This window comes from Besnoitia besnoiti, assembly GCF_002563875.1.
Source record: "Besnoitia besnoiti strain Bb-Ger1 chromosome Unknown contig00007, whole genome shotgun sequence".
NCBI classification, from domain to species: domain Eukaryota; phylum Apicomplexa; class Conoidasida; order Eucoccidiorida; family Sarcocystidae; genus Besnoitia; species Besnoitia besnoiti.
In genome coordinates this window covers 602,228-624,837 of record NW_021703915.1, presented here as the reverse complement: position 1 = coordinate 624,837, position 22,610 = coordinate 602,228, and the positions used below count along the sequence as shown (strand labels likewise).

At 58.8% G+C, this 22,610-nt stretch overlaps 4 protein-coding genes across 4 annotated transcripts; 3 read left to right on the top strand and 1 right to left on the bottom strand.

The window, feature by feature from the left end:
• Positions 1–1,067: 1,067 nt before the first annotated feature.
• Positions 1,068–3,901, bottom strand: BESB_071180 (uncharacterized protein; the record flags this gene model as incomplete). The annotated part of the gene is made up of 5 exons (XM_029365491.1): positions 1,068–1,117; positions 1,719–1,850; positions 2,355–2,448; positions 2,985–3,190; positions 3,577–3,901. 5 exons carry the CDS (start codon positions 3,899–3,901, stop codon positions 1,068–1,070), a joined length of 807 nt encoding a protein of 268 aa, XP_029217975.1.
• A 1,272-nt stretch (positions 3,902–5,173) lies between these two features.
• BESB_071170 (Purine nucleoside phosphorylase) lies at positions 5,174–7,605 on the top strand (the record flags this gene model as incomplete). The annotated part of the gene is made up of 4 exons (XM_029365490.1): positions 5,174–5,215; positions 5,965–6,301; positions 6,825–7,090; positions 7,495–7,605. The coding sequence occupies 4 exons, from the start codon at positions 5,174–5,176 to the stop codon at positions 7,603–7,605; spliced, it is 756 nt and encodes a 251-aa protein (XP_029217974.1).
• Positions 7,606–10,358: 2,753 nt separating this feature from the next.
• On the top strand, positions 10,359–12,408 carry BESB_071160 (uncharacterized protein; the record flags this gene model as incomplete). Its single annotated transcript, XM_029365489.1, has 3 exons — positions 10,359–10,794; positions 11,540–11,763; positions 12,214–12,408. The coding sequence occupies 3 exons, from the start codon at positions 10,359–10,361 to the stop codon at positions 12,406–12,408; spliced, it is 855 nt and encodes a 284-aa protein (XP_029217973.1).
• Positions 12,409–15,475: 3,067 nt separating this feature from the next.
• Positions 15,476–21,280, top strand: BESB_071150 (histone lysine demethylase JMJC1/KDM5D/JARID1D; the record flags this gene model as incomplete). Its single annotated transcript, XM_029365488.1, has 5 exons — positions 15,476–16,057; positions 16,821–17,075; positions 17,582–18,040; positions 18,512–18,732; positions 18,952–21,280. The coding sequence occupies 5 exons, from the start codon at positions 15,476–15,478 to the stop codon at positions 21,278–21,280; spliced, it is 3,846 nt and encodes a 1,281-aa protein (XP_029217972.1).
• Positions 21,281–22,610: the final 1,330 nt, after the last annotated feature.

Genomic DNA, 22,610 nt, shown 5'->3' with positions numbered 1-22,610 from the left:
AGTCCTGGCTGCCTCAGGGGGAAGTGCGGGAATGGTACTCACTCGTACACGCAAGCTCCACGGCTTTTCTTACAAACAACCTCGCCGCGGATGTGTGTCGACTGATGTGGAGAGGCGAAAAACACGCTCGCGAGAAGATATATTGATGTAGAAAGACCGAAAACCTCAGCAACTCTTACTACATCTGCTGTGCGAGTCTCTCTTTTCTAGCTGCAGGGATGCTGATTGATAAGGAGTCTTCCATCCTCGCGCACGTGTGTCCAGCTACCTCCGCAGCGGTCTATTGGGAAACAACGCTGGTTTTCCGTTTTCCTCAGAGATTCATCGTAAACAAAACATAAGCGTTAACAGAGGTGACATGAACGATGCCAGGAAATCCACACGAAAAAAAAAGAAGACAGACGTTTTCATTTTGTCGAAAAGTACTAGTCGTAATCTTAGCGAGGCGACACGAACCGGACTCGGCGAGCAACCCGCCTCTGCGTACGCTCCAAAGAGCCAGCCTTTTATTATTTATTTTTTTCTGTTTGCGACCTCCCACGCAGCGTTTTCTCCACGCTGGGACACTGCGTCAGCTCGAGAGACTCGCGACGCCCTTGCCAGCGGACAGGCTGTCAGGTTTACAGTCGAAGTGCCCCCGTTTATCGAGACTCCGTAACCCGTCTACCCATGTGTTGACCGGGACGCCATCGCTGACTTTTGAGAAAAAATCTAGACGAGCTGCCCTTCGGGCTCCTCTACAACGGGTGTTACGCTGGAGAGTGCCGCAGACTCGGGGAGGCTGTTCCATCGCGAAAATCTCGCGCTAGGCAGACGAGGAAACATCCAAGCGGCGTGAGCCACGGGCCTCGAAGACCGGGCGTCTAAGACAAATGGCGCTAAGTGTCTGCGGTCTGCGCCTCACCATTCGCGTGTGCTTGGCAGTCACCACAGGGGGGATCTGCGTGCCTCACGAGCGAGCGAGGACGCGCAGATAGCCCACAAACACAGGCTCCACACGAGACAATGGAAAAGCGACCCGCGGCGGGCAGCCAGCGAGCTCGCAGCGCGAGTTAAGCGTCGCGACCCTACTCGGAGTTCAACATTTTCATGAAGTTCTGCGTTTTCCGCGAGTCACCTGCACGCCAGACAAGTTTGAATTACCAAAAATGCGCACAGAGCGAGGGCCATATCGCAGATCCTGCTGGCAAATGGAGAAGGGCTATCTTTCTGCTGTAAAAGAAGGTGGAGGTAGCTCCTACTCCGAAACGCGGAAATACCGGAGACTCTAGATGTCTAATTTCTCGACGCGCGCGCGACTCTGAACCCTGTCCACCCCACGAGGCTGTCTGTCTGCCTCACGAGGACGCGGAACTCGAGTGCGATCGATGAAGCGCTCCCCACAGCACAAAACGCGAAAAAGAGGCGAAACTCTCTTCGCGCACGCACGCCAGCGCCGCTAACGACCACGCAGGCTGAATGACTATTTTACATACTCACGTATGGCCCTGAGCATCTGTTAAAAGGTCTAGATATCTGAGTACAGATGCGACCCCGACAAGTGTTTCTGCTAGCAGAAGAAAGAATTCCAAAGCCGCAAAGAAAACCGAAAGTGCGCTGTCTAGACAGCAGCCCTCCAAGCTCAAGACTTGGGGAGATCTGCAGCTGGCCCGTTCTTCTTCGCGGAGTGCCTCAAACCCTCCCCAAACCCCCCCCCCCCCGAGACACCTGTCTCGTACCTTGGTCTGCCTTCTTTCCCTTGCGCCTCTGGAAGCGCTCGCGGCGCCGCAGTCGCTTCTGGCGCAGGTCCTCGCCGTCGCGCTCGGCCTGCTCGCGGCGGAACTTCATGAGGACGTTAAAGAAACGCACCACTGCCCACACACGCCGCACACAGAAGACATCCACGCGGGAGCTGCAAGACCGAACCGCAGACCTCGAGGCGCACGCACCACGCCGCGAGGGTCGCTTCCCATCTCCTGCCTCGACGCGCCGGTCTGAACAGCTCGTGCTCCAGTAGGGAACTCAGGCGCCGCACGTCGCTTCAGAAAAGAACAAAAAAGGCCTCCAATCACAGTATGTCTGAACCAGATGTGTGAAGATGAACACCCTTCCCACACGCACTCTCGTGAGCCCTCTGAAGTCTTTTACTAACGAGCGAAGGTGCAGACAGACAGCGCGCGGGCGCTGAGATCCTCCACGCGCTGCCTCCCGCTCATCGGCAGACACGCGCGACGGAGGTCGGCGAACTTCACTCCGGGTCCTTGCCAGGTAGGCAGAGATGCGAAACCGGTGAACACGCATGCAGCGGGGGGAAAAAGAGTGCATGGCGGCTCAAGCATTACCGTACTCTCGCGCAGGCGAGTGCGCGCGCCTACCTCCTTTGCTGGCAATCTTGCGCAGAGATCGCTCGTACTCGCGATCCGCTGCGCAAGGCTTCACGTGGGAGGCCTCGCGTTGGTGCCGCCGCGCCTGTGAGACAAGCAGACACTCCGCGGACGGAACTCTTCAACGAATGCCGGCGCACGCGTAAACACACGCGTAGAACCATATATATATGTATACATATATGTGCCCAAAAAGAAAGATATTCAGACATTTTTACACGCACACATACGAGAAAAAACGAGTGCATTCGCACATACCTCAGAGGGAGCCTGCGAGAGTGCGTTGACTGGCAGAGACGCACGACAGCGTGGAAATTCTTCAAACTGCTCGCGCGAAGGCTCACGCGCGGGCCACACTCCTCCACAGTTCGTGCGGCGCTCAAACGCGTCAAAAATCGGTCAAGGTAACTCGATTCCGGCAAAAAATCCTTACAAATGTGAATCGCGACTACCAAGACGACTTCTTGGCGCCCCCGGACCGCTAGCGTGCAGGTTGTGAAAGCGTTGGCGTGTCAAACTCCGCAAACAGAGCGCCCGCCGAGCCCACCGATAAACAAAACTATACGCGGGAAACCCCAGCGGAAGGCCGTGAAGAGCGCGCGGCCCCGTTGCACAACGCACCGCAAGCAGCCGCCGCTGGACGCGCGCTTCTTCTCTCTGCTTTTCCAGTTCTTTGAAGACGCCAGGCCGTTCAGCGAGGATCGGCGCCACGCCGGACTCGGACTTCACTCTCCCGTCTTCCGTCTTCACGGCCTTGTGTCCCGCCGCAGGCGGCGAACTCGCACTCGAAGCCGGGGGCAGGGGGCGGTGCATAATATCTTGGAAAGCTGGGAAAAACGAGCAGAAACACACCGAGCAACGAACGCTGGACGAGGCAGCAAAAGGACATATGCCGCTGCATACGCGGGGACGTTTCAACGTGAGGAGGGAGTGAGGAAAAAGGGCATATCTCTCCCTCTCCACCAGCATGTGTTTCGATGAATCCACAGCTCATTCTGCATGCCTACACAACAGAATTCGAACGCGGCGCGAGAGAATGCGCCGGCATCTGGGCGCCAACGAGCCGTGAAGCGAAAGACAAAGCGTTTCAAGATGGACACCTCTCTCAGGTGGAATAAACTACGCGTCGTATGAACCGCCACCTCCACAAGGGGCGAGACGAGGAAGACACTTTCTTTCATATGAAGAAGGAAAAGCTGCCGGGAGAAAATACCTTTTGAGAGGGCACTGAAGTCGCCGCCAGCGGGTTCAGCCTCTCTTTTTCGCGTCGAGCCTCCTGGAGAGGAGGAGTGGCCGAAAACGGAGGCTGTCGAGAGCCCGGCTCGGTGAGAGCTTGTGTGGTTTTCTGTTTCTGCGTCTTCGCCCAAGGGAGATTTTCTCCTTTTCTTTGCTTCGCCGAGGCCCACAGCGGGGCCCGCAGCAGACAGCAGACTTGCTCTACGCTTATTCTCCATCTTCACGGTGGGCGCGGGACTGTCAGAAAGCGCATCTGAATCCGTGTCTGAGGCAGCGCGCCTCTTTTCGAGCTTTGGAGGCATGTTGAAACCAGAAAAACTGAGCGCAGGCATATTCGCAGGGCAGGGTGCGAACGGGAGAGCATGGCGTGAACAAAGGAGGTAACACGCATTCGAAAAACGCAGGCCGCGGGCTTCGAGAAGACCCCCAGACAGTGCCGCGCGTTACAGGCACGACGAGATTCCGAGACAGAGCAGGCGCTCTTAAGAGTTCGCTGTTTAAATGCGTAAAAAATGCCAGACAACGCACACAGAGGGTAATCCACTGCATGCGACGAAATGCGGCATACACGTGGAACGATGGCCGATGGTGGCCAGACCCACGAGCTTGAATACACACGGTATTGCGATAAGCAGCTCGCAGTAAACTAATATTAGAGGCGACGGGACGCTCATTTGTCTGTATACTGAACGGGGTATGCAGCAGGCAAGACGCAGAGGAGGTTTGTTGGTGTGGCATTCGCCTTTCGAAGCGACGCCTTCGCCCGCAGTTCCTTCAGCCCGCGCCTGTGGAGGACGTCAAGTGTTCCTCCGCTCAGGGAGCCCGCTCTGTGAGCAGCGTACCTCTAGAAATTATGTCCTTTGGATGCTTCACAAGGAATCGCTCGCGATCTTCGCTGCCGAGGAAGAGGAAGAGAGACCTCGCCGTGTTGTCAGACGCGGCACGCAACCCGTAGAGGGAGAGCACACGCATGTGAGAAAAAACTCCCTTTCTGCAGACGAGTGTCGGAGCTCCCAGCGCCTAGCGGTGTACGTACACAGAGAAAATGGGTTGCGCACACTGACACGCCGGAAAAACCCGCAGACAGGTCCTCCAGACTTGAGCCCAGGCTCGGCCGTCGTCTGAAGGGGCCCTTTTCACGGATTCTCGCGCCCCTCAGAAGTCGGAATGCGCAGCTCCGCGCCCCTTTGACAGCTGTGGAAATGAAAAAACCTTTTCTTGGGGGACCTGCAGCCCTTTAGTTTGACAACGAGCGCGCCACCACCGACAAGGAAATGCCTTACGCAACAGAAACCGAATATTTCTTTCAGCGGGCATGTAATGTTGAATCTGCATGCACAGAATCGAGCCGGCCAATTGGGTGCATCGATAATGCCATCTGGGGCTGCCAGAGTTCGGGGGCGGTGTGTAGGGTTGGGAGCGACCTGCGGTCGTGCTCTCTCCCCTGAAATGTCTTCGTTCTTTTCCTGGCAACTTCACCACTTTGCAACTTCCCCGTATCTCCTCCGTCGTCCACAGACCTTAACAACCTCTCGGGGGCGTTCCACGGTTCACGTCGACCTGAAGAAGGCACCATGGAGGGACTGGAAATTCAGCCTCACATCAGCCTCCGCAAGGTACGCGGTGTGGCTGAGAAAACCGGGGATGTGGCGGCTGACATCGTTGAACTTTCCTGATCCGTAGATGACCTTCCGCCGCTCTCCTCGAAGAATATTTAGACATTACTGTGTCGCACACTGTTGATGGAACTGTGACCGTCGACGACGACGTCGAAAGCGACACACTGGACTCCTCGTCCTTCAGATGCGCGCGCCTTTCGGGCAGGGAGGTTCTTCAATCTGTGCGGAATTCTTCACGCGGCGTCCATGTCCGTGTATTTCTGTGAGGCGCTTTCAGGGCCTGTCGGCTCGTGTGCGGGCGAAAGTTGCTCAGAAATGCCGATTTGGTCCTCGGACGAGCGAAATTCGCTTCGACTAGGATGCGAGGTCGCGCGGCGCGTTTACGGTTTCGGGGACGATGCCACCTTGATTGAAGTCCGCGCGAAACGCCTCAGATGCCGCACCATTTGCGTTCTGTCTGCGTTCCCCTGTGCATCTGTGATGCGCAGCAGTTGCACACGTGTGTTCGCCCCTTCGCGTTCCACTCCCTCGTGGGCGCCGAGTTCTGCGAACACAAGCGTGCGAAGGCACCTCCTCTTCTGTTTTCCTGCGTGCGCGGGCCGCGTGCCTCCGTGATACGCTGGTTTCCAGGCAGGCACACTCCCTCCCCCCTGTCCCCCGCGATGTGCCTTTTCATATCCTCTCTACAGCGTACCTTTTCAGTTGACGGGCACTCCGGCTGCGTTTCTGCGCTGCTTCTTCCTCAGGGCCAGGTGGAACCAGTCTGCATCATCGTGGGCGACCCGGCGCGCACCGAGGCCATCGCCAACATGTGCGAGAAGAAGCAGGAGCTCGCGTTCTGCCGGGAGTACCGCACGTTTGCAGTCGAGTACGAAGGCCAGCGGCTTACAGTCATTTCTCACGGGATCGGCTGCCCAGGCTGCTCCATTTGCTGCGAAGAACTGATTCACCTGGGCGCCAAGGTGCTCATCCGCGCGGGAACGTGCGGAAGCTTGAGGCCCGACACGCTCAAACAGGGCGACATCTGCATTCCGTATGGAGCGGCGAACGACGCGGGCTACGTCAGAAACATTCTGCCCGAAGGTACACCTGCGGGACTCGAACCCGCGCGCCAGGGGCGGCAGGGACTACACTCTCGCGAACCTGAGGTCTCGCGTACATGCCCCAAGCGGCAACAGCGCGAAAGAAACCTCTAGCATAAGCCGCGCCGGCTCGTCTAAGCCGCGAGGGGGGGCGCGCCCGCATGTTTCCGTCGAAGCCCGTTTACTCCAGTCGAAGATTTCCATGCACATACATAACCGTACAAAGCGCCTATAGACAGACATCCTCACAGCACCGCCCGCGTACTCATGCCTCCCGATTCGGCGGGCATCTAGTCCCCCTACACTCGCCTTACGACGCGCCTCAGTCCGACACTCTCAAGAAAGACGTTCGCGAACCTATGTATCCGTCTGTGGGAGTCAGACGCTGGCGGGCTCCACTCCGCGGCCCTCTCGGTCGGCGTTTGCCGATGGAATTCTCGTGCGCAGTAACTCACTGAGCGCAAAACCGGTTTGTCACTCCGCAGGGCCCCGCGTGCGCGTCTGTGTGCGGCGCCGTTTTTCAGGTTTCCCGTGCATCTGCAGCCAGCACGTCTTTCAGACGCTGATGGACACCGCGCGGGAGCTGAACATCGAGGCGGCCTCGGGTATCGCCGTCACGCAGGATCAGTTTTACCAAAGCCCCGTGGTCCCGTCGAATCTCGAGATGTGGGCGAAAGTCTGCGACGTCGTCGAGATGGAAATGACCTCCGTCCTCGCGGTCGCCCACATCCGCGGGGTTCAGGCAGGCGGCATCCTCGCTGTTGACGGGTCGCCGCTCCAGTGGAGGGAGGTGAGAGTCTGTCAGCTCACGAGGGAAGCGCGTAGCTCGGCAAGCCCCACGTGATGATTCGAACCTCGCCGGCGTGTCTGCTTACTCGAAAAAAAAGCGAGCGATCGCACGGGGCGGGGGGGGGGAGAGAGAATGAATATCGGCATGCGCCAGCGCTGGGGCGTTCATTTTCGTACACGCGGACGAATGCAAGCTTTGCCTGGCTGCGAGGCCCGGAGCGTAGCTGAGACACAGAGCTGGCTTGCGGGCGCGGCGCGGTGATTCGTGCTCGTGGCGCCCCTGTCTTTAGCTGTGTCTTGCCCGTACTCGTGTGCGTTTGGGGGGTGCCCCCGTTGGGGGGCTTAGATCCGGTAGGCGTTGCATTCAACGGACGAGAAAACTGCTTTGTGGGTGCGTTGTCGCAGGGCGACTACGATCCAACAGGCGAGAGAACGAACAAAGGCAAGAAAAACATGATCCGAATTGTGTTGAAGGCGGCAGCAAAGCTCCGCCGCGAGTACGCCACGAGCAACTAACAAAGCAACCCGTCACGCGAAGTTGTTCGTTTCCTTTCTGGGCCGTTGTCGGGCGTTGGTTGATTGCCCCGCGGGGTGCCTAGTAGACTCGCCGAAGAAGGAAGTCGAGCAAGGCTCTGATTTCGCTGAGCGCCCCGGCTCCTTTCTTGCATTTGTGCGATCTGTGTAGAGCAGTGTCCAGCTGCCGTGTTCAACTTGCCCTCGTAGAGGGGCACCACACCTGGAGGACTGCCGGGGAGCTGCCTGGACAGACTGGCGGCTCGATTGGAGGTCGTGTGGCCTCTCTACGCTCCATTGTGGTGTCTGGATCATTTGTCCCGAGCGGTCGCCGTTCGAGCGTTGCCGAATCGGCTATGCCAGCGATTTGAAAAGGCAGTCAGGAGAGTGTGCGTCACGTCCCGCCTCGACCCCCCTGCCGGGTCACTGGGCACTTGGTGTGAATTCTGTCTGTTGTTTCCCGTTCCTTTGTACTTTTAAGGTGTTGAGGCAGGATCCGTATAGCTCGTTGGCGATTCTCTCTTGCTACCAGCTCCGCACCAACCGTGGGCGACACGCCCTAGGGGGAGACTTTGTCGTTGTTGCCCCGCACGCGCGTGGAGCTCCACCTGCTGACGTGCTTCGTCCTCGGGGCCGTTCCACCAAAGTGCACGATTTATTTCTTGTCCTATGTGGAGGGCAGGTGCAAAGAGTTCGCGTGTCAAGATATTTGTTGCGACTGGTATCCCAAAGCAAGCTGTTTCGCGAGCCTGATTCGCTCCAGGCCCTGCGATTGCAGCTCCGCTTACACTAACGGCCGCTCAGACAGAGACATAAAGCGATAGTCTGGATAGAGCGACATCGGGAGAACTGCTGTCGCAGGTGGCAGCCCACTAGATCGGTGCGCGAGTGACAGTGCACGCAAACAAAACAGGCCTGCCAAAACACCGTATCCGTCACGGTAGGAACACCGAGTGAGTACTCGAGCCACACAAGACTTTGCAGGCAAATCACCTCTTGCAACAGAGCGAGGCACTTCTGAAGATCGAGGAATTGCGCTATCGCACGCAATCCACGCAGCCAAGCAAACGCTTGCCCGCCTTCGCAGTTTTGTTGTTTTGTAATGCGGGCGCGCTGCCGAGCTGCTCTCCATGGCCAACGCCACCACTGCAATCGTAGAAACACGTCACGCCTAGCCTCACGGCATGAGGGGGATTCGATTCGGCATGCAGTGGGCTTTGCAATGAGGCACAACGCTTTTTGCCCCCATATATACTGCTTGTGTTTTTGCACGGAAACCGCCGCGCGCCTAAATCCATCGCTACGAGCTGGACTACTGTGAAGTTGCACGGGTTTCCCCAAGCTGTTTGTGATATCGACACAATATCCACCCCGCCAAGCTCTCCACGGACCTCCAAAGCAGCTCAGCAGAGTCGCGAGAGAAGCCGACGCATCCGAGAGCAGTCCGGCGCTCAATCTTGTTCGCATATACAGCAAGCACTCGCCAGGCTGCAGAACCCGTAGGCACTCTTGTGAGTATTGTTGGTTTCGGTTTGCAACTTGTTACCTACTCAACGTCAAACATCGAAACGCTCCAAGGCTTACGCATTTTCAGAGTGCTGCCTCAATTGTGCTCCACATTGAGCCATCTCTCGTCACCGTTAGATACTATTTCACTGTAGCCCTGTGGCCCCGGATGCCTCGACACGTAGCCAGAATGTGTTTGCGTGAGGAACATTCAAAAAGCTGCTGAGAAGAACGGACGCGTGCTGCATCTGCCATATACACACAGGTCACTCCACCGGCGAACCGCAATCGCGAAATCCTATCCTCGGTTCCGTTGGCAGTTGAGAAGCCGCTGACCTATGCCGTCGGAAACCGTCGCAGGCTGCCGCTCTTCCCACTGGAAATAATATCCTCAGAACTCATCCAAGTGTATGATTTTGGAGCAGTCTCTAATGTGCCTGATAATTTTTCGTCGTGTGAGGAAAACTGGATGCGGTAGACGTCTGCGAGAGTCGATATGGCTAGACAGCATGCTCTTTGTCTAAGCTTCTTACGTCACAGGCGAAGTACGCACAATCCCGGGAAATAAACGAAAGGGAAGCATTCGCGTAACGAAAAGTAAACCAAAAAACTCTGTCCCAAACTGGCAAGGAATAGCTTTCTCAACGCACTGCGTGCAATATGTCCTGTGGACTACAAGCCATGCGAAAGGGCGGCAACAGGTGACTCGATTGGGTGCCGCTAGCCGTGTCTACCCGATTACCGTGGCGAAACCCAGGTGACTCGCGCTCAATGGCAGGATTGCATGTGCTAGAGGCGCGAAAGTCCTGTGGGTTCCCGCGTTTCTATCCACCTGCGTAGAATATTTCTCCACAATCTGAAGGTTTACCGCTACAGCCGGGTACGACTAAGGGTCCGTGCAGCGGTGCTGTAGCTCCGTGCGACTCAACGACGCTCGTTACGGGTTTGAGCCGACATCGTCCTTGCTCGCGCAGTTTCAACGAACCCACGTTGAATGCTGAGAGATACACCTCGTTGAAAAACGGTAGTTCCTTCCGCTTCCTTGTGACGGGTTGCGATTTGTGAATTTTTTCGTCTTGGCAACGGGGGGCGTGGCGGGACTCCGTGAGCCGCGTTTCTGCCGGAGGCTCCGCCGACGGCCCGTCGAGCCATCTCATGCAAAGCCGGATGCTCATCCTCCATCACCGTCATATACAGACCCTGAACCAGAGTTGAACGTATCTCCCGGTCTTTCGCGTTCTGCGAATACAATGGACGTGGCTGGACTGCCAAAAACTCCGCCTTTTGATCCCCCGTCATTCGGCGGGATGGGCGCGCCTCCGGAGGCCAAAGGCTTTGGGAATCCTGGTGCAGTTCCCCAGGCGAATCCGAAGTCCCCGGGGGGGCTCTCACCGAAAGACGTGGAGCCAGGGCGCCAGACAGGGCGCATTCGCGTGAAGGGACCGAGCATGGTTGGCGACATCCGAACCAACCTCGACGACATCAAGTCTTCACTCGTGTCGTACTACGGGAGGCTGTACTCAGGGACCTCCCCATCCATTGCGGACCGCATCGACGCGCTTTCTTTTCGAGGGCAAAGCGCCGAGCCGAGCTCGCGCTGGTTGAGGCGCCGAGAACGGGAAACGAAGTACGAGGCCCTGGCGGAAGCGAACATGGACGGTTTCCCAAGCCGTTCAGGACGTGACCGTAAGTTTTAGGGGTTGCACAAAAACGTTGCAGATGCCCCCTCAGAGGTCAGGCCGGCAGCGCCTCTCGCCGCAGGGTGCGTCTCCACAAGATGAGTCGACGATGAATACGCAGAAACGTGAGAGCTGCTGCGTAGCGCCGCACTCTGTAGTTGTGCTGTCGGATCTGATCCCGACTGGAAGGCCTCATCACTGCAAACGATCCGATTGTCAGGTCGTCAACCTGCCTAGTATTGAACCTTCAATTTATTGATCATTACACCCCATATTCTATTTTGTGAAGCAAAGAGGCCCTGATTCAATAGAATCCGTACCATCTTACCTACAAAATCACATATGGGATTGAAGTGCGCGTTCAGAATGTCTTCCCTCGAGGGCCACGCAGACAACACTGCCTCCGTAACCGCCTCGTGCGTGTATTCCCCACTACTCTCCATATTTTGCGAGTGTTTACGATGGGTAATTCATATTCCCGCCGAAAGGGGGACGCCCTCGAACTAATGCGACAGATGCATCCGCCTTGTGCAGAAAAAACTGTGTTGTTGAGCCGTCGCACCCTCCCGCTGGCTGAGGTGAGAGTGGAGCGCCGTTGGAAGCACTTCCATGCCGTGAATTTTCAAGCAGCTGCCCTGCTCAACTTCCACACAGGCTCTGTTCGGGATGTACAGTCGTCTGCGAAGCAGACTCCTCTTTTTGTATCTACACACTCAGCCCTGCAGTGGCCCGTGGTTCGGCGTGCGATGCAGGCGGGTACGAAGACATTGATGAGACGCCGGAGATGGCTGGATTTGGAGGCCAACGCTCTGCTGGAAGATTCAACAAGAAAACTGGAGAGGTCTACGACATGCTACGGGACTTGCGTCTCAAGTGCGAAACTGCATCCGCAAAACTGAACACGGTCTCCGATGAGCTCTACCCGCAGATCTCCAACCCCAACCTGAGAGAATGGGAATATACAACTATCAATAAGGTACGACCCGCGGGTTGTGTCTGACTCTCAGTCGTTTGGTGAAGGGAGCGCGTGTGGCGGAGGTGCACAGGCACGTGATGATGCCCATGAAGACTCACCGTCGGGAGGAGCCTACTGTTACGCTCGATTCAGTGTGATGCGTCGCCAGAAACTTTCCACGAAGCCGCAAGTTGACTGCCGACGTACAAACACATCCGGCGTGCAGAGGCGTACCAGAGCGCAAGTCGTTGCTTCACTTGCGTGCCTGGGCAGCGAATGCCTCAGCATCTGGCGAAACATCTGCGTTCCCCCCAAGGCCCCCATTCAAGCAGGGGAGCATAATGCTGTGACACGGGGAATCGTTTTGGCCAGGCTTTGCTTGCAACGTTGACATCTCCGTGGCACGCGGCTGTGCTAGCGTTGAAGCGTCAAGCAGGAACGCGCTTTCTTTGTATGCGTTGGGACATGCAGGCTCGGCGACGACCAGAGTTTGGGAATCAGGAGGAGCTTCGCCACCATGCAACGAACCTGTACCGCCACCTACACACGCAGGCGGAGATAAATCAGAGCCGCATCAACTCCTTGCAATCGAAAATGAAGATCTTGTACATGCAGACGAAAGCGGAGATGACCAAGCATCAGCAAGACCCGCGAGTCGGTCTATAAGAGAAACGACAACGCCGGGGTGTCGCTCCCCGCTGCGGTCCTTCGCCGCGGGCCAGCGTTTTCGCCGAAACGACAATCTTCTGGCATCTTTTATTGCAGGCCGTTCGCATAGCTTGAGTGCAGGGGACAGTGAAGCGACCGGCAACCTAGTGGCCAGATTCTTGCCGACTTCTCTGCGCACCATGGAGACATCGCATATGCTAAGGGGCTGTGCGTAGCACGCTTTACAGGGCAGACGGTCAGAAATAGGGGAGACAACCGAATATGCGGCTGAGCTGTAGACAGGCCGTTTTCCCTGCTGTCGATTAATGTGGTTTTAAGGGACCTCGTTTCAACGAGGCATGTGTGCACAAGAGCTGGAGGCCTGAGGCGCTAACAGCAGGACAACTCGTGCATGCTCAAATGAAGTTTTCGTCTTGGTCGCCGTGGCGTGTGACGCAGGCAACAGCTCCCCGTGCCTTGACCTGCTCAGCTGATGCAGATCAACCACTTCCGTTTTGCGGTACTCATAGCCCCCTCGGAGACATCACGATCACCCAAACGCATGTATGGCGCAGCTGCCGCCTCTGCTGCGCACACCACCAGAGGGACGCAGCCTGCGTCTGCCAGCACCCTGCTGTCTGAGATTAAAGAATGCAGCCGAGACTGTTACTACACATTTAGCATGTGGTTCCCGGCTGCCACCTGCTGTCCTGCAGTTTCTAGACGGGCGTGTGCCTCCATTGCGATTAGAGCATATACACAGCTGGTTATGGAGGGACACAGTTCCTCTTCTTCCCCCGGCTGTTATGGGGTCTCTCCACTCTTGAGTTTGACTGTGTACGCGTGTTCTGTCACCTTAATGGCAAGCCTCTCGTATGCTCCCGTTCACCTTCATGGGCGAATAGGAGGGTTCCACGTCTTCGGTTCCAGTGGCCACTTGCGTGCATCAGCTGAGTGTACGGTACGAACACCTATCACCCAGCACCCGCGGCATACAAAGCGGCCCTGGTCACTCTTTGCGTCTTCAGCTCTCCCTGAAGGGCGGCAGCGTTTCGAATTCAGCGAGAGTGCGGCTTGGCGAACGGAAGGCACATTCACGCGCTGCGCGCGAGACACATTAGCCATATTGTAGTTCGCAGTTCCTCTGATGACTCGGGGCGCAGCGCAGTGAAATCCACAGCACACACATCTGTCACGTTTACCTCACGTTGCGGCGCAGCCTTTCATCTGCTGCGAGGCCCTTTCTACGCCTGCAGTCACCCCCCCAAACTCGTGTGTCCGTAGGGATGTTTTATGCCTTCTGAAAAATTAGGTCCTCCCTGCGGGGCGGCTAAGAGGGCCGCAGCGTGAGACCAGCACCATGTTTCTGCCCTGTCATTAGAGCCGTGCCTCATGAGAAAAAGGATGAACTGCGTAATCCGCTGAAGGCGTACCACCGGGGGCAAGGCAGTCGCGAGCAGCTTGTGTCTTTCAATTGCCGTCTCGGCGCTGCGCGCGTCTGCAAGGGCGAAAAGCAATTTTCAGCATTTCCACAGGGAAAGGCTCCTTGGCTCCCAAAGCTCGCAGGAAACCGGCACACACACCGGGTAGCTCCTCCCCGCCGGTCTACTCGGGTCAGGCGTAGAGCGCTCACTCTTGCCGCGGACTCTTGGCTAGCGACCACGGATCTCCTCGTGTGTCGTCTTTAACTGTCCAGCCCCGAATGTCTGAGACTGGAGTTGCGTCGAGGAAGAAAAAGAGCCATCCAGCGTCGTCGCCAACGCAAATCCAACGGCCACTGCCGCGCGGCCTCAAAAGATACAGTGCATGTGCTGCTGGGAGTAGGGCCTGCTGATCCTGGGGGAACAGCGACGGTAAAAAATGGGAGACCGTCGTCTCTCGCTTCGACGTCAAGGGGGTTTCCTCTGTCGTCCCGCGCGAGTTTTCTCCATCTAAAAAAGAGCTCGAGAGCCGAGCAAGCGGCGCGATTCTGTTTGCGTTTCTGTTCATTTTCTCGGCGAGGACGACTAGATAGATGCCGCGCCGTGGCCCTTTTTCCCTGCGGTCCTTGCCGCGACCGCGCTCACAGGCTACGGTGTCAGGTTATGAAAGCTTCTTCGCAGCGAGAAATCCATTCTTACATGCGCGACTGAACGGGACCTCGTTTGAAGGCTCAGCGGTGCTGTCTGTAGAGTGCGTCAGTTGCGCGTGCAGGCAGTAGATGCTACGAATATTGGACCGGGAGGTCGGCGAGCAAATACCCCCTTCAGCTTCCGGTGGGAGAACTCAATCCAAAGTCTCTGCCGCTGCCATGTCCGCCGTCTGGCCTTAAAAAAACTTGACGCATCCCAGGCTCTCTTTCTTCTGCCGCTCCGCGCACCGGCCACTTCTCTGTCGTCCGCAGAAGCAGCTGGACGTCGAACCGGTGACGCCGCAGGCCCCTGCCCGGGATTCACTCATCCGTGCGTCAAGAAACGCCTCGGCTCACGTTAGAAAGCGCAGGGCAGCCTCTCTGTATCGTCCCCTCCCTGCCTGCACACGCCTTCTGGGAACCGTGAGCCGTTCGGCGGACCCGCAGGAAAACAGCATTCGCGACAACGGATTTTCGCGCTTCAACGTTCGAGGTTCTACCGGTCTCGCTTATAGGCCGCGGTGTGCGTCTCCCGACGACACAGATCACCAGGGAGAAAGTTTTCTTCATGAGTGACATTCATACGGGGCGGGGAGCCTCCTGTGTCTCGCCTGTTACCTGTGGAACCTGCGATTCACGTGGACTGGACGTCTGGCTTGATCCCCGCGCCGAAGAATTGCTCGCCAGCGCATCGCCCGCACCTTGATGCGTGGCGTTTCATCCCTCCTCGTCTGTTTGAGAGTGTGTTCCCCAGCGCCTGCCTTTTGAGTATATGCACTGCCGAACGCGCGGCTGGTTCCACTCGACTCCAGCGCGTGCAAGTCCGATATCTGCTGCAGATTCAGAGATCCTTCGGCACTCTTTCACCCGGCGCGGGGCGGTCCCTGACGGCGGAGGAAGTCGCGAGCCCTCGAAATGTGACGCATCGCTCCCTGCGGCTCGCCGATTACAACCGCTGACGCGACACCCACCACCATGGCGACGGCTGCAGCAGCCCCCAGCGCGCCGGCGCCGCGCACCGCCTCTGCGCCGGCGCCTGCGCCTTCTGACCGCTCTCGCGCCTCTGATGGCTCCTCTGCTCTACTGTCGGCGTCGGCGTCTCTCTCTCAGTCGCGCGCACCCGCCGCCTCGCTCTCCGCCCCAGGCGTCAGCTCGCCCCGCGAGGCTGCGCTCCCGCCCGCGCCCTCGGCCGAGAAGGCCCACGACCCCGTCGCGCCTGCAGCGGCGGCGGGGTCGCCTCCGCGCTCGGCTGCGAAGCGCAAGCTTGCGCAGACAGGGCCGCCGTTGAACGGAGCCTGTGCGCAGCGGGAGTCTTCAGCATGCGCCGCCTGCCCCCGCTCGCCGCCAAACTCGCAGGCCGCTCCCCCTCGGGACGCGGCGGACGCCGAGACCGCACTAGTCGAACTTGACCCGCTCGCGTCGCCGCCCCCGTCTCCGACCGCGGAGCCGGGCTCTGTCTCTCGGCCTCGTCGGGCTCGCCGCGCGCCGCGGAAATTTGAAGTCGACGACGTGAAAAACGACGCGGCCCTGAGAAAGGCCCTCGAGAAATCGCGCCTGGTAAGACAGCCACGCGCAGATCTGCCGCGACGCGAGAGTCCCCTTTCGCCGTTTAGGACGTCGGGGTGCCGTGCCGTGTGCCGTCCACTAGGCCTCTGCACACGACTCTGCAGCCGGCTCCCAGCGCGGTGGCTCCGCTCGCGAGGTAGAAAGCGGGCGTCATCGCTCGAGGCCTGCGAGCACGGGCGGAGTAGCGCGCCCCCAGACAAGTTCTCGTCGGTTTTATGCGAGCTTTGACTCTCTATCCCCGTGCTGGAGGGGACGACTGAGAAGCGCACGCCCGCTGGAAGCTGCTGCGCGCGCTTCCGACTGTGCAGTCGAGCCGAGGGGTAGACTCGCGTTTGACAGCTGCTTCACAGTGGTGCATGCACACGTGTGGTTCGCTCCGCGAATTCCGCGGTCAGGTCTCCTGTGACTCGAATTTGCGTCTGGGAGCGACGCATGCACACGAAAGCATTTGCACGCGCGAGTGCCTCTGGATGCCTCCTGCGTCGCGCAGGGATCGGCGGCTTTGACGCACAGTCTCGTGTCAGGGATAGACCCCGCGCGCGTTGGACGGCCGCCACGTCGGCTGCGGAGCGACGCCAAGTCCCCTGTCGGCTGCGTTCACTCGCCTCAGTGCCTCACGATCTGTGCGTTGCTGTGGATGCGACACTCTGCTAAAGTTGGAGCCCCAGTGCCATGGTAAAACCACTGAACTTCATCCACCTATTCACCTAGTCTCATAATATTGTTCTCAACTAAAGTCTACTTTTGCTTGCAGGAACGCCGGCGCATCCAACTGGACTACGCGTCGCTGCCGCCGGTTCCAGTCATCAAGCTGTCGTCGATGGAGGAGTTCCTTGTGAACCCGATTTCGCTCTTTGAGAAACTTGAGCACTACGGAAAGGAGTTCGGCGCAGTGAAGATCCTGCCGCCAGACGGCTGGCAGCCGCCGTTCAGTCTCGAGGGCCTTCTGACCGACGAACTCGAGTTCCACATTCGTGTCCAGGACATCCACACGCTCATGCAGGGCCAGGTGGGTACAGACACCATACACTCACGCGGAGCCATAGTCGCGCCCCGGCTCAGACAAAACAAAAAGCACGGGGGGGGGGGGGGGGGGGGGGAGGACGGAGAGCTGGTTTGCGTCCTTGCTAGAGACAGCCATTCGCCGTTTTTAACGGATTTTGGGCACCACAGACGGCAACGTTGGCGCCCTCTTCGCCGGGCGTTTCGCGGATCACGCGACAGACGCCTCCAAGTGTGTTGGTGCCCGCCGAATACACACGCAAACGTATTAGCTTGTGTAGCGGCGTCTCTGTCTATGTCTACGTGCATCTCTTCATCTAGGTGCATCCAGGCACAGTGGACGCGGCGTTGCGCCTTTCATACTCGTGCGGCGTATCCTCGTACTGCGCGGAAGAGGCGCGTGTGCCCGTGGGAGGTCGTGTGCCTCCGCCGGGGGAGTTGCTCGGCGTGCCTTGTGGCATTTGGTGCTTAGGGGTTTTTTTGTTTGCTGGGTGGCCTGCGCGTGCGTCTCAGAAGTTTCGACACCCGCCGCAGACGTTGTGCGCGTCGTCGCTGAAGGCGCTTGACCGGGAGATGAAGAAGAAGGCTTTTGGCAGCGAGGATCCGTCGCTGACGGAGATCGAGGCGCTGTACTGGAAGTCAGTCGAGAGCTCCACGCCCGAGCTCACAGTGCAGTATGCGGCGGACCTAAAGACGAACGAAGTTGGCAGCGGCTTCCCCACAAAGCCCGCAGCTGGCGCAGCGGAGACCGAGGCGCCGGGGGCGAACGCCGCCAACGCGTACGCGACTCATCCGTGGAACTTGACGCGGCTGGCGCGCGAAAAAGGCTCCCTCCTCGCCTCCTACCACCGCGACGTCGCCGGCGTGACCTCCCCGTGGCTCTACATCGGCATGGTCTTCTCGACCTTCTGCTGGCACACCGAGGACAATTACTTCGCCGCCTGCAACTACCACCACTGGGGGTCCCCCAAGGTGCGCCTTCAAAAACGGACAGACACGAACATCACGCGCATATGTATATATGTATATCTGTAAACGAAAGTATGCTGTGTATGTACATATGCGTACATATGTATGTATACATGAGTGTTAATATGCGAGTATGCATGTGTATTGATATTTGCGCATGTACGTATGCCATACATGCGTGTATATATGTTACCTTGACAGAGAGGCAGTTGCGGAAGGGGCTGGGGTGCTTTCAGGAAGCCCTGCTGTCGAGTTGCCCGTTGGAGGAAGGGGCGTTTTTGTCCCTTCACCGCTGACAGGCGCGCGTGAGAACTGGCTCTCGCGCAGACGCTTGCTTCGCTTCCCCGTGCCTTCCATGCTGCCGTCGATGGATTCTGAGGCAGGCATTTGGCCGCGGAAAGGCGAGGGGGAGGAGCTTCCAGCGATGGAATTTACGGCGCGGCATCTGTACTTTCTGCATGTGACGCTTCTCAGATCTGGTACCTCATTCCACCGAGCCGCGCGCCGTCTGTGGAGAGGCTGCTGCAGTCGTATCTAGTTGAAAAGGACTCCGACTACGTGTTGCACTCGCTGACCGTCCAGCTGCCGCCCTCTCTCTTTGTGGAAAATCGACTTCCTGTCTACCGAATTGAGCAGCACGCGAACGAGTTCCTTATGCTGTGGCCGCGGACCTTTCACGCCGGGTTCAACACCGGGTAAGGACGACGCCCACCACGGCGAGGATTCCAGATACTCCGAGGCACATATTATATATATGCATATGTATGCATATATCAGAACTTACAGAGATGCGTGCGTGCACATGTATGTATTTTTTTGTCTCTTTGCTGTATACACGGATGGATTTGCATGTGTGCGCATGTTTATCTGCACCTTGGTTGGAGGGCCTGCGTTTTCTGTGTTTTTTTTTTCAGGTTCAACTGCAACGAAGCGTGCAACTTTGCACCGGCCAGCTGGTTGCCCTGGGGCCGCAAGTCTGTGCGACAGTACCGCTACGTGAGGTCGACGTGCGTTCCTTTTCACCAGCTGCTCCTCCGGGCGGCCGCCGAGTCACCCGGGGCGAGTCTCTCGGCGTCGCAGATGCTTCATCTCTGCCGCGCGCTGATGGAGTTGCTGCACGAAGAGACGCTCGCGAGGAAGGCCGCTCTCGAAGAGACGCGGCTGCTGACTGTCCCCATGGTCCTCGACGCCGAGGCCTTCGAGACGCAGCTCGCCCCTCTGCGCCTGCAGGGCGCGTACGCCGTCGAGGGCATTGCCGCCGAGCTGCTGAAGTGCGACAGTGACCTCCGCAGCCTCTTCACCGCCGCGAATTTGCTCCTGAGGCTTCCGCCGGCCTTCCCAGCCAGCCCCGAGACAAGCAGCTGGCAGCCGAAGGTTCAGGGTGCGGACAAGCAGGAGGCTTGCATCAAGGCGGAGGACGCCGAGGCTGACGTGCCGACCCAAGAGCAAAGCGAAGCCCCTGCGAAGAAACCGCGCGTCGGGGCACGGCGACCACTGGACGGTGTGTGTACAGCGCAGACTGGGCTCGAGGAGGCGCGCACGCCGACGGCGGAGACTGCGAGGGAGAGGCAGGCCTCCCGGAGCCGCGCCCGCGTGGATGGCGAGGGTGCGGCGCGTGGAGAAGCGATTCTCAAGAGCGAGGAAGAAGAGGAGGAGCGCTCTCTTCCGCCTCTCGAAGTTGAAGGGGCCGTCGCGTTTTTGCGCGCTGTCTCAACAGTCGCGGCACTCCCCGTCAAGGACTGCGACACCTGCCAATCGTGCTGCGCGGTCTCATGCGTGGTGTGTCCGCACAGCCTGGAGCACTCGTGCCTGAACTGCATCGCCTCGCACGGCTGTTTGTGCGCGCAGCGACTCGTCCTCACGCGCTTTTCACTGCCTGCCCTCAAAGGGCTCGTCGACTTCGCGGTCGCCACCTTCCTGCACAAATGCGAAGAGGAGCGGGCGGCTCAGTCCGCGCAGGCCGCGCCCGACGCGGAGACCGGAGAGGCAGAAGCGGCGGCGCCCGCTGCGGGCCTCCGCGACGCCGCCGCAGGAGCGCTGGCGACCCCGAAGCGTGAGGGCATCGCGCAGCGGGCCGCGGAGGACAGGCCGGGGAGTGTGAAAAAGGAGGGAGAGGAGGAGACGCGCGGCGCGAACGGGGACAGGAGCGCAGGCAGCCGCAGCAAAAAGAGGCGCGTGCGGCGGGGGCCTTCAGCCAGCCCCGCGCGCAGCACGAGCCGACGCCGAGGGGCGATGCAGGACCAGGGCTGTCAAAGTCCAACCGGCGACCTCGCGGCGCTGAAACGACTGGAGGACGAGCTGCGCGCCGACGCGTTGTATGTACACCTGCCGACGATGGAGGACCTGGTGCGCTTCGAGGAGGACGCGCGGCCGCAGACGGCCTCTGACGCGTCGCTCTTCCCGTGCGCGCGACGCGGCGGCGAAGCTGCGAGGGGGCGGAAAACTCCGAAGCGGAAAGGGACGGGCGCCTCGTCGCCGCGGAAACTTTCTGTTATTGCAGAGGCAGATGGCGGCGCCGGGCTGGCGAAAGAGGAATGGACGGCGGAGACCGCGGAAGATGCTTCGAGCCGCGAGACGGAGCACGACGCGGAGGGCGGCAGCTCGGAGACGCGCGAGGCGGTGCTGCTAGGGAATGCTGCGCTCCTTGAGGGCGCTGCCGCCGAGGCCGTGACGGCAGCAAAACCCCAGACTGACGAAGCTACAGAAGCGAGCGGCGGGACTCTCGTCGTGCAGGCGGGCGCCGGGAGCGCAGGCGCGCTAGAAAATGCGTCGTTGCACCCATGGTCGCTGAGAGCTGCAGTCGACAACGTGGATAAACTCTTCGCCGTGGAGGCGGAGCTCTTTGAGAGCCGCGGCAGGAGAGGCAGACGCGTCTCGCGCAGCTCCACGCGCGAGGCGTCTGAGTCCACGGCAACGTCGCCCACGCACGTCGCAGAGACGAGCAGCGTGCCGACGCCGCGGGGGAGGAAGAGAATCAAGGAAACGCCTGCTGAGGAGGACGCCGAGAAGGACCCCTGGAGAACTCTGGCGGAGCAGGTGACGTGGCGGTACTTCTTGACCGCCTTGAAACACGAAGAAGATGAAAACGACGAGAAGATCTTGCCGGTGTTCAAAAAGGCTGCGGCGCGAGAGCGGGGGACCGCTGACGCGGCCTCGTCACCTGAAACGCCTCTCACCCCTTCGAAGAACGAAGCCAAAGAGTCGGCGACGCCGACGCCTCCTAGGGAAGTCTGCGTGGCGTAACGAGGGGCAGCGCAGACGGCGAGGTGAGCCAGGCAAGAAACCAAGCGCCTGGCGCGGAGATTTCGTTTTCTGCGGAAATGGACTGCAGACCAAGCGCGCGGCGCACGCGGACACGAGGTCTTTTCTATGCAGAAAATTCTCACAGAACGGGCACAGCGACAGGCGCGTATGACCATTTTTTGGGTGTACGTACACCTGAGTAAAGGGGCCCGAGGGCTGGCCCCGGGGTCGCCGGGGACCGCTCCACGTCTGCAGTTTCTTTTTGTATCGCCTACCTTCGGCTTTCTCCCTTTTTCGTCAAAGAGCGTGAGAACGAGGATCGAAGAAACACGCATCGACAAGGATAGAACCACGCGGCGAATCGTTGAATGGCGAGGGCGCACTTACTGGCTGGCTAGCAGCTCGCTAGACTCCACATTTTGTTCAGTGGGGGCCCGGGAGAGGAGGCGAGGCCGGCGGAAATTCACACAACATGCCTTTGCATCTGTGTCAAACGGCACCGACGACGGTGCTCTGCTGGCCCTGCCGCTTCTCCCAGATTCTTATTTCGATTTATATAGGCATGCACACTTCTTTGGCGACAGGCTCGGTTCGCATATGTATCTCCATACAACAGTGCGCCTTTCCTGCAGAGTCGCGTACCCGCCTGTCTGCGTTGTCGGCTACTGGCCTGTCTCTTTCCGCATGTGCGTGACAGGCATCTTTCCCGCCGGAAGCGGATGACGGAAGGTGTTGCCCTGGCAGGTTGTGAGCGCTGTTTGTCTTTTCTTTCAGTTCTTGGTTTTATATCTACTCCAGCGCCACGTGAAACGTACAATGCTTAGTTATGCTCCAGGTTTTTCGGACGCTGTGCTCGTAAGCGCGAACGCGCTGTTGCCTCCCCACCTCGAAAGCTGCGCGGCGTACAGCCACTGCAGCTCCAACCAGAGACCGCAGCCGACTACAGAAAGGGAAGTGAGAAATATGCTTTCACAGCTCTTCTCTTGTAAGATCTACTTAGATCGCCAACGGATCTATGTCTGGATTTCAAGACACGCGACGACGCTGCCTCTTTTTACATGATGCCTCGTTTTTCCAAAAACAGCAAACGCAGCTGCCAGACAGAAACGTGACATGGAAGCTCCCCCCGCCCCCCCCTTCCCCCTCCCCCCCCCCCCCGCCCCCCTTCAAAGGAAACTTTATGCCGCAGCGAGCGAAGACGGCGGACTCCTGTCCTGGGCCTGCCGCAGTGTCTTGCGCCACGAACCTCCAGCGGCGCGCCCCAGATTCAATCGCACGCCGGGTTGAGCGTGAGAAGGTTCATGCTCTACCCCATGAGGCTGCATGAAGG